This window comes from Helianthus annuus, chromosome 4 (genome assembly GCF_002127325.2).
Source record: "Helianthus annuus cultivar XRQ/B chromosome 4, HanXRQr2.0-SUNRISE, whole genome shotgun sequence".
Lineage (NCBI taxonomy): Eukaryota > Viridiplantae > Streptophyta > Magnoliopsida > Asterales > Asteraceae > Helianthus > Helianthus annuus.
In genome coordinates, this window is record NC_035436.2 from 110,023,648 (window position 1) to 110,034,231 (window position 10,584).

Here is a 10,584-nt window from a genome sequence, read left to right on the forward strand (position 1 = left end):
ACCGTCAGAAGAGTTACGCTGATAAGCGTAGGAAACCACTAGAATTCCAGGTCGGTTACCGGGTTCTACTTAAAGTCTCACCCTGGAAGGGTGTGGTTCGCTTTGGAAAAGGGGCAAGCTTAATCCGCGATATATCGGACCATTCGAAATTACCGAGAAAATCGGTAAGGTTGCTTATAGATTGAACCTGCCTGAAGAACTGAGTGCGGTACACAACGTTTTTCACGTATCTAATCTGAAGAAGTGTCTATCAGATGAAACGCTCGTAATTCCTTTCAAGGAACTAACTATTGATGAACAGCTACACTTTACTGAGGAACCGATTGAGATCACGGATCGAGAAATCAAAATCCTCAAACGTAGCCAGATACCTCTCGTACGAGTCCGTTGGAACTCGCGACGCGGCCCAGAGTTTACCTGGGAGCGGGAAGACCAGATGAAGCACAAGTATCCCCAGTTGTTCCCAAACGAAAACCCCAGCACTGAAGCTACAACCGAATTTCGGGACGAAATTCCACACTAACGGGGGGATGATGTGACACCCCGTTGAAACGTTCTCACTTATACTAGCTTGACAGTGACTGCCTTAACTTTCGGGACGAAAGTTCTTAAAACTTGGGGATAATGTGACACTTCGGGTTTTCCCGGACAACCTTCTTGATGTAACTTTGCGTGTACGTATATTATTAAATGGAGACTATGAATTATCTGTTATTATGTGTTGTATGTATGTATAATATATATATGTGTGTACGTTGCAAATGAGCCGAGACCCCAAGGACCCGACTCGAGACCACTCCCGGTCTCGAGTGAACAGTGAAAGTTTGGGCCGGTTGGGCCGTTGAGCCCCACTCGCAACAAGATTGGAAAACCCACTAGGGGTGTACCGGCTTTGTAAAGGGTATAAAAACCAAAACCCCCACAACACTCTCCTTTACACTCTTCCTCATTTCACTCTCACACTCTCTACCTCTCCCTCACTAAAACCCTAACAAACATCACCCTCTCCTCCTCTCCTTCTCGGATCCAACCGGCAACAAGAACACCTTCGGATCGGCTTGAAATCGTCACTCGGGGACTCCACCTCATCACTCTCTTGCACATCTTTTGAGTTACACAACAACCGGTTAGTGTTTTAAGCACCTTGCTAGATGTTTAAGTGTTTATTAATGTCACTAGAGTGAATGAATAGCATGATGATTGGGTGTCTTGAATGAGAAAATGGTTGTGTTATCCGGTTTTGTTAGAGGTTTGGTTAGATGGTTTTGACCGAATGATATGCATGATTGCTTGATCTTATGGGTTCTTGGTTGTTAATGAAACATGCTAGACTTAGGAACCGAGAATGATGATACCGATTATGTCCGTTTATGTTAAGATGATTGTGATAAATGTGTGTTCTTTGATCCTAATAATTCATATGAGGAACTTTATGATTTTGTGTTTAAAGTGGTATGAACATATGAAGAACAACATGAATGTCATGAAATTATTTGAATATGCTTGTTTTGATCTGTTTTGATTATAATTTGGACAAAAAAACATGTTTATGGCATCTTATTGGTTAGTACAAAATTTCATGAAAACATAATTCTATTGGTTAGTACAATAGGACAGGTTCTAGAAGGATTCAGGTGCACGTAACTGAGGTTGCGAGTCAGAACCCTTGGTTGCGACTCGAGACCAAACCATGATGAACCGAGACGGGCTTCAGGGACTCGAGACCAACTAAGTCTCGACTCGAGACGACATGATCTTGACTCGAGATTGGGCTCGAGACTTCTGAGATTGCGACTCGCAAGCAGCACACTCGAGACCAAAACATGATTCTTCGAGATCTCCCGGTTGCGACTCGAGACCGAGTATTCTCGAGTCGAGACCACCCTTGTCTCGACTGGGCTGCCTAAGTGTTATTGGGCCAAGACTTGTGTTTCTGTTACTGTGTGTTTGCGAAGATGTTAGGGCAGGCCCAATAACCCAACTGTTGAATGTATGCATGTTAAGTGTGTCTATACGTGTTTGCTATACGTGATTACTTGTAACCCCAACTTGACCTATATTTGGTAACCATACTAGGACGTGGTGACCAACGTGTTTGACCAAGTAAATAATCTACCGAGCAACCCAAGGTGAGTTCACAACCTAAAGCATGCGTTCCCGGTGGTTTGGGAAACGGAACTAAAAACAACACTATCTCCTATGAGGGATACAACTTACTTTTCTTCCCTTGTTATTGGGAACCTTTAGTTAATTACTGTTTATACGGATTGCAACAAACGGCACTAAACGAAACTCTATCACTCAAGTCCCTACTACATAATACCGATTAGTCGCCGGGGCCAGGCGAACCAGTTATTAGTTGATAGCGCTATTTAGGTTTTACCAACCTCACACCGTGCCATGGTTTGGGATCGGTCGTGAACTAATGTACTCAGGCATCCGTCAATGATGATAGAACATTGACATCGGGGCATCCTGCGGAAACGCAAACGGTTACCTAGTGTTCGGTATTGGAAAAACAGTTTAGTCGCTAAGTTTTGGGGTAGCTCCCCATGGCATGTATAAACGAGTAAATTAACTGGTGAAACAAGTTTTTGGTAATTAAAACTGGACAACTAGTGAACTCACTCAGCATTATTGTTGACATCTTACTGCATGCTTTGCAGGTAACCAGTGACTGAGGAGCTGCTGCTTAGGAATGTGTAGTGTTCGTCAAAACCCGTGTGTTGGGTTTTAGTTATCTTGAACTTTGAACCATCTTTTTGGTTTATGCTTCCGCTGTTTTTGTTTAAACTAATTATCGAACTTAAACTACGATGTTGCTAACTACTTTGGATAGCAATTATTTTACTATCAACCAATGCTTAGTATAATTGGTGGCTGGATCCTGGTCAGTCACGCCCTCAAGCGGATGTTACTCCGCAGGTGGAATTTGGGGGTGTGACAGAAATACTGACCTAGTCCCCGAATAATGCTTTCCGCAAAAGCTTTGAAATATAAGCTCACCCTCAGCAAGCTAATGAAACAATAAAATTGATAGTCGTTGCTGTTGTAAACAAAAGATCCTCTAAAGGGGACACACCGAAAAGTCGAAGCCGTCATCTCTTTGCGTATACGGAAGTATCGACCTGAGCTCTCATAGCCCTCGCATCTAACCCATGAACAGATATCATCTGTGGTATATTCACCTGTAAGACTGAATATGGGGATCTGGATACGGGAGTATATTCAAGTAGTGGGACACACAGATAAGTTCAAGTCATTAAAACATTAACATCGTATCTCATATCAATTAAATTTTGTGTGAAAATTTAAGTGGACAAATATACTGACAATCTAGGTGAATTGTTTAGAACTTAAAATGTAATCAGCTTAACGGTGTTGGTGACATGTCTCATAACTGATATGATCCTCTTATGCAATCTCACAAAAATATTGTTTGTAAATATTTTAATTCTGCATTCTGTTGATTCTACAAGTGGTGTCATTTACTTTCTCTCAGAAAATCCAAAAAGATTTTGTGTGTGTTTTAGCATAAACTTTTGAAAAAGTCAAAAAGATTTTCGACAACTGATGTTGGAAAGTTGATTTTCAAAGTCTCAAAGTGCTAAACATGATGACATTGTTGTGAGGGGGAGTGTGATTTGAATGTGAAAATATTTTTTAAATCAACAAGTGGTTCATCCTAGAGAAAGTGATTTGAGGGAGAGTGATTGTTGGTGCATATGTTTATGAGAGAGAGTCATCTGATTATTTCAGTGTTGGTGCATACGTTTATATTCGAAATGTTAAATTTTGAATATTTACTTCTGGGTTAAGAATGTGTAGGAATAGCCAGGTTTCGATCTTGGACCTGAAGATAAAGAGCCAGCTTAATTCAATCCTGAGAGCTAAGCTGAACGAAAGCCAGGTTACGATACCTGAGGACTCTGATTGAAGAAAGCCAGGTTTCCGACTTCTGAAGAACCAGGCTGATCGTTTCTAAAGAGTTTGTGAACAGAGCTAGTGCCAGGTTCCGGATTCTGTGGTCAAAGCTAAAGCCAGGCATCAATCTTGGACCTGTGAAAGCCAGACAACGATCCTGATATAGATGCTGTTGAAGAACAAAGAAATACCAGCACATTGTTAAAGGGGAGTCTGTTAAAGAAGATAGAAAGAAAGAAGCCCAGAGATTGATCAAGACTGAAGAAGTGAAGACACGGCATTGTCATGACTCGATAGTCGATTCGTCAACATCTGAGGGGGAGTCTGTTGGTGCACTACATCTGTCGACATCGTCTTGGATAGAGTCTTACATTGAATTGTATAGATTAGGGCATGATTTACGAGAAAATAGGAAGATGTTAGAGTTTAGAGAGCTGATTTCGCTCATAGGGACAAGTAGATGATTTCGCTTATGTAGTCAATTGGTAATTTCGCTTTTATGGACATGTGTTCATTGGGGCGAAATCAGGACCCTATATATAGGGTCCTGAGCGAAATCAGTAGTGTGTGTTGTACGAATTCCATACTGAGGTGCTGCCGGTGTGAAGATTGAGCTGTAATCGTTGTCATATCAATACAATCAGCACATTAAGTGAAGAATCAGCTATTCCTAACTTCGTTTCTTGTTTTCCGCACCTGAAACAGAGTAGAACACCTCTGAACGACTCATTCGGGTCAGATCGCAATCCTACAGGAGATGGCTGCTCCTACCTCGAATTCTTAAGGTTTCCGTCTTCGATCGGCATAGCTCTTTTGACTATCACGAGCCGCCTTGATGCGTTATCAGAGCTGCATGATTTTGTCGGTCGTTTCTTGAACCAGTTCGAGACCAACCATATGTCTATCTCTAGCATTTGCCCAACACAATGGTGAGCTGCACTTACGGCCATAAAGAGCTTCGAACGGTGCGGCTTGAATGCTCGTATGGTAGCTATTATTATAGGAAAACTTAACTAGAGGTAGATGAGTATCCCAACTGCCACCTAAATCCATCACACATGGGCGAAGCATGTCTTCCAGTGTTTGTATAGTCCGTTCGCTCTGACCGTCTGTTTGCGGGTGAAAGGCCACGCTTAGATCTAAGTGAGATCTAAAGGCCTCTTGAAAGGATTGCCAAAACCTTAATACAAAACGTCCTTCTCTGTCTGAAATTATCGAGATAGGCACTCCATGACGTGCTACTATCTCCTTGAGGTAAAGCTCAGCCAGCTTTCCAGTGCTATATTTTTCTCGAATTGGCAGGAAGTGTGCAAACTTTGTCAATCGATAAACTATTACCCATATCATATCGTGTCCTCTAGGAGTCCTGGGTAATTTTGTTATGAAGTCCATCGAAATTTGCTCCCACTTCCACATGGGTATTTTAGGTTGCTGCAAAAGACCGGAAGGTTTCTAATACTCGGCCTTGAGCTTGGCACAGGTTAGGCATTTCCCAACATAAGCAGCAACGTCGCTCTTGAGCTTTGGCCACCAATAATAATCTTTCGGATCTTGATACATTTTGTCCGATCCTGGGTGGATCAAGTATCTAGACTTATGAGCTTTGTCAAAGATAACCTCGCGAATACCGCCATAAAGCGGAACCCAAATGCGTCGCATGAAGTATAAGGTTCCTTCCTCATTTGGCATTAACTTCTTCTCCATTCCCTGAAGATATTCAACCTTAAGATTCTCCTTCTTAAGGACTTCGTGTTGTGCGTCACATATACGTGAGGTGAGATTCGTCCGAATGGTCATTTCTAAAGCTCGAACCCTTAGGGTCTTCACCCTTTCCTTTCGACTTAATGTGTTTGCTACCACATTTGCCTTTCCAGGATGATACTTGATCTCACAGTCATAATCGTTCAGCAACTCAACCCATCGTCTCTGACACATGTTTAGCTCCTTTTGATCAAATATGTGCTGCAGACTCTTGTGATCTGTGAAGATAGTACATCGAGTATCGTAAAAATAGTGTCGCCAAATCTTCAAGGCAAATACCACCGTGCCTAGCTCCAGGTCATGAGTGGTATAATTCTTATCACGTACTTTCAGTTTTCATGATGCATAAGCGATGACTTTTTGCCGTTGCATGAGCACGCAACCCAATCCTTGACGCAAAGCATCGCAATATACCACGAAGTCTTCCATGCCTTCGGGTAGGGATACTATCGGTGCATCGTATAGCTTATTCTTGAGTAGTTGAAAGGCTTCTTCTTGCCTGTCTCCCCAGTCACACTTCTTGGGCTTCTGAGTGAGGGAAGTTAGCGGTTGAGCTATCTTGGAGAAATTCTCGATAAACCTGCGGTAATAGCCCGCTAATATTAAGAATTGTCGAATCTCAGTCGGGGTTTTGGGAGTTTCCTAGTTCTTTATCGCTTCAATCATTGTGGGATCCACATGAATACCATTCTCGTTTACTAAATGACCAAGGAACTGTACCTCGCGAATCCAGAATTCGTATTTTGAGAACTTTACATAGAGCTTCTCTTTCTTCAGTAGTTATAGAATGGCTTTGAGATGTTGCTCGTGCTCTTCCTTCGTTCGCGAATAAATCAGAATATCATCGATAAATACAATCACAAATTTATCGAGATATGGCTTGCATACACGATTCATCAAATCCATAAATACTGCTGGCGCGTTAGTCAATCCGAACGGCATCACAAGGAACTCGTAGTGTCCATAGCGAGTCCTGAATGTAGTCTTTGGTATGCCCTCCTCTTGGATTCTTAACTGATGATAGCCAGACCGAAGGTCAATCTTGGAGTAATATCTCGATCCTTGCAATTGATCGAATACGTCGTCAATCCTCGGTAATGGATACAGATTCTTGATAGTTAACTTGTTCAGCTCCCGGTAGTCGATACACATTCGAAAACTACCATCCTTCTTCTTTACGAACAACACTGGAGCTCCCTAAGGCGAGAAACTCGGCCTTATAAATCCCTTGTCCAATAACTCCTGAAGCTGCATGGATAACTCTTGCATCTCGGATGGCGCAAGTCGATAAGGTGCCTTGGCTACAGGCGCGACGCCTGGAACCAAGTCAATGTGGAATCCGACTTGTCTATGTGGAGGTAATCCTGGAAAGTCTTCGGGGAAGACCTCGGGATAATCCCTCACCACTGGAATATCATTAAGCTTCGGCTCTTCGAATTCCTTATCCACAACATGAGCTAGGAAGGCAACGCATCCTTTATGTAGACACTTCTGCGCTTTCATACAATTGATGATCCGCAAGGGCGTATCATGCTTCTCCCCATGAATCATGATAGTTTCCTCATTCGTCAACAAAATGAGAATGGTTTTCTCTGGCAAACTATCTCCGCACGGTTGTTCGATAACCAATCCATCCCGACCACGACATCAAAGCTTCCCAAATCAACTGGTAGAAGATTAATAGAAAATTCGCACCCTCCAAGCTCCAAAGTACAACCCTTAATCACTTCGTTCGCCTCTACTAACTTTCCATTAGCCAGTTCTATCGAATATGGGACATCTAACTTACTTGTAACTAAACCAAGTGTATTCTTAAAGTCTAGGGATACAAGGCTAAAATCAGCACCAGTATCAAACAACACAAATGCATATCGTTGGTTAATAGGGAATGTACCTGTAACCACGTTTGGATCCTTGCGTGCTTCCCTAGCTCCAATTGTAAATACCCTTCCTCGAGCTTGATTGTTTTTAGGGCAATCCTTTCTGAAATGCCCCAAGTCACCGCAGCCAAAACAACCCTGGCCACGTCCATTATCATTTCCATTTCCGCCCTGATTGTTGTTGTTGTTTCCTCCATGATTTCCATTAGCAGCCTGGTTCCCATATCCACCACGATTCCCGTTTCCTCCGAAATTACCATTTCCTCCCTGGTTTGGATTACCTGACTGGTTTCCATTCCCACCCCGATTATGATTGCCATTACCACCTTGACCTCCATTTCCACGGCCTGCACCATACCAGCATGCCTCCCTGGCATGCCCTACCTTGCCACAGTTCTCACATTTTCCATACCTACACCGTCCGGTATGATAACGCTGACAAATGTCGCACTTGGGTAGGGTGCCCATATAACCTTTTCCTTTGAGTTTAGTGTAGGTTGCGCCAGTTTGGGTCTCAGCTGGCTGATTGGTCTCCCTAAGCTTGTTGGCGTTGTTGTTCACTCGGGTGCTCTTCATAAAATTTGTGAACTTCCTTTTGTTATCGCCCGATGACTCCACATGAGTCTCCTTCTTTTTCGTCTCAAAGATAGAAAACCTTCCCAAATGAACTGCCTCCTCAGTAAGTGCCACACTTAGATCAATAGCCTCAGCAATAGTTGGAGGCTTGTAAGCTGTAACCATACTCAAGATCTGAGGTGCCAATCCCCAGATAAAATGCTCAATTCTTTTGAATTCTGACTCCACAAGGTAAGGATCCACCCTTGACAAATCATAGAAACGCTGAATATACTCGGCTATTTTCAGACCATCCATCTTTAAGTTCCAGAATTCTGTCTCAAGTTTTTGGATTTTAGCGCGAGAGCAGTACTTCTTACGCATTAACTCTTTAAGTTCATCCCATGTTAACGCGTATGCAGCAGTTTCACCCAGTGTTTGGACTTGGAGGTTCTACCAAGAAAGCGCTTCGTCTAGAAACAACCCAGAAATATATGTAACCCTTTGTTCAGGACCACACTTGCTCATTCTCGGTTCATAGTTAGTTTTCTCTACCCAGCGAACGAACGCGACAGCACCCCTAGTGCCATCGAAGTTAAGAGGCTTGCATCCAAGAATTGCTGATAAGTACGGCCTGTAACACAAGCAACATCATTCACAGTAAGCATTAGCAAAGCACAATTGGAAATATCCAAACGAGTTGTAATGTGTCTTAGGTGACTTAACATTACTGATTGGGGGGTTATTTCCAGAGGTACCACCGCTATGTTCCGAGCGGTTAGCCTCGTGTAGAGCAATAGCTTGAGAGATGCGTTCTTCCGGTTCTGCTTCAGTCCTTGGCAGCGTGTTGTCGGTATTGATATTTTGTCGGGGCGACATGGTTCTTCTAGTAAGAAGTTCGGGTAGGTTAGGCCGTATTTGTTAAATAAATAAGTAATTGTCTAGGAATCGTATGTATATATATATAATGTAAGCAATCATCATAACAAACAACCACACAATAACATAATCATCACATGAACATGTAAACCAACAATGTATTTAATGAGAACACGTCTATTGAGCTTTTCATTAATCTCCAACCACAAGATACATTTTTTCAAAATGTAGCGTATCAAAAGAGAAACGGGGTCACACTACCCTGGTCATACAAGTTTGTCATATACAAAAGTAACAATCAAAAAGTGGTCTTCATGTCTTCATAATCTCGGCTCAATTGTGGCATTCTTACCGAAAGTAGGGTACCTGCGTAAAACCAAAAGTCGTACGATGCTGGTGGTGGTGGAGGAGGAGGGAAAAAGAGCAAACTGCGAACGTGAGCGAGCTCCTCCTCGAGCTCATGAACTCGTCGAACCAAATAACTGATCTGCTACTCAACTGTGAGGAAGCGGGCATCAAAGCCCGGAATAGATGTAGGAGCAGCAGGTGGGGGAACAAAAGAAGCTGATGATGAGGGTGGAGGAACAGAAGTAGGATGAAAGGGAAATGGTGATCGTCTGGAACCCTCATCAAACTCTAACTCGAGGACTCTACGGCTCAGAATCTCAAACTGAAGCTGCAGGGACAGAAGTAACTCATCACGTGTGTAACCACCGTAGTGAGAGGGGTGATATGGATCAGAAATAGGCATCATATAAGGTGGGAACCATCGAAATGGCTCATCGAGCAGTAATGATACAATAGGAGGGAACTGCAGGATAGGTGGGAAGTCAGCTGAAGCAAGAGGGACAAAGCTCGACGGCTGACCAGATGTGCCTTCCCCAAGACAGGGAGCTGGGATCTCCTGCAGAAAGACAATAGGGAGATCGGTGCGATGCTCATCTGTAACGACATGAGGGGGGACAATATCGACAGGTGGAGGCTGTGGAACAGGTGGATCAACAGGTGGAGGATCAAGTGGTGCTGAAACAGGCTCATGGATAAGTGGTGCAACAAGAGGTAAACCAAAAGGGACAGGATCTGGATTAGGAGCATGTGGGGGTGTGGGGGCTCGAACAGGAGATGATGGAGCAGCAGACATCTCATCATCGTCATCGGTAGCATAAAGGTGGAGTCATGCAGCCTGCAGTGCTAAAGAGGTCACAGACTCAAAGGAGTCTGCAATGGAGTGTAAGCTGGAATCTGAAGAGATATCAATGACAGGCACAGCTGGAGGGGGCATGTCCACCAAAACAACGTCATCCACCTCCCCGTCACCCTGCTCCCCTGCAGGGTGATCGCCCATAAAAAGATCAACATCGTCATCAAAGAGATAATCAAAAGGCCAGTCCTCTGGCGGAATGACAACGAGAGGAACAACGTCGAGAATAGGGGCAACAATGTGCTCACCATCATGGTGACCGATGATGAGCTGCTCATGAATAGCAGCAGGGAGGGCAAAAACGTCTTCGATAAGGATGTCAGCATCACGGATATCATCCCCAAAATCTGGCAAAGCAAAAGGCTGGAAGTCGTCCTCATCGTC

General features: G+C 43.5%; 1 protein-coding gene across 1 annotated transcript; it reads right to left on the minus strand.

The window, feature by feature from the left end:
* Positions 1-9,489: 9,489 nt before the first annotated feature.
* On the minus strand, positions 9,490-10,140 carry LOC110933578 (36.4 kDa proline-rich protein-like). The gene has a single exon (XM_022176792.1). It carries the CDS (start codon positions 10,138-10,140, stop codon positions 9,490-9,492), a length of 651 nt encoding a protein of 216 aa, XP_022032484.1.
* Positions 10,141-10,584: the final 444 nt, after the last annotated feature.

Coding starts and splice junctions, on each gene's coding strand:
- LOC110933578 (XM_022176792.1), bottom strand. CDS start 10,140: ATGTCTGCTGCTCCATCATCTCCTGTTCGAGCCCCCACACCCCCACAT.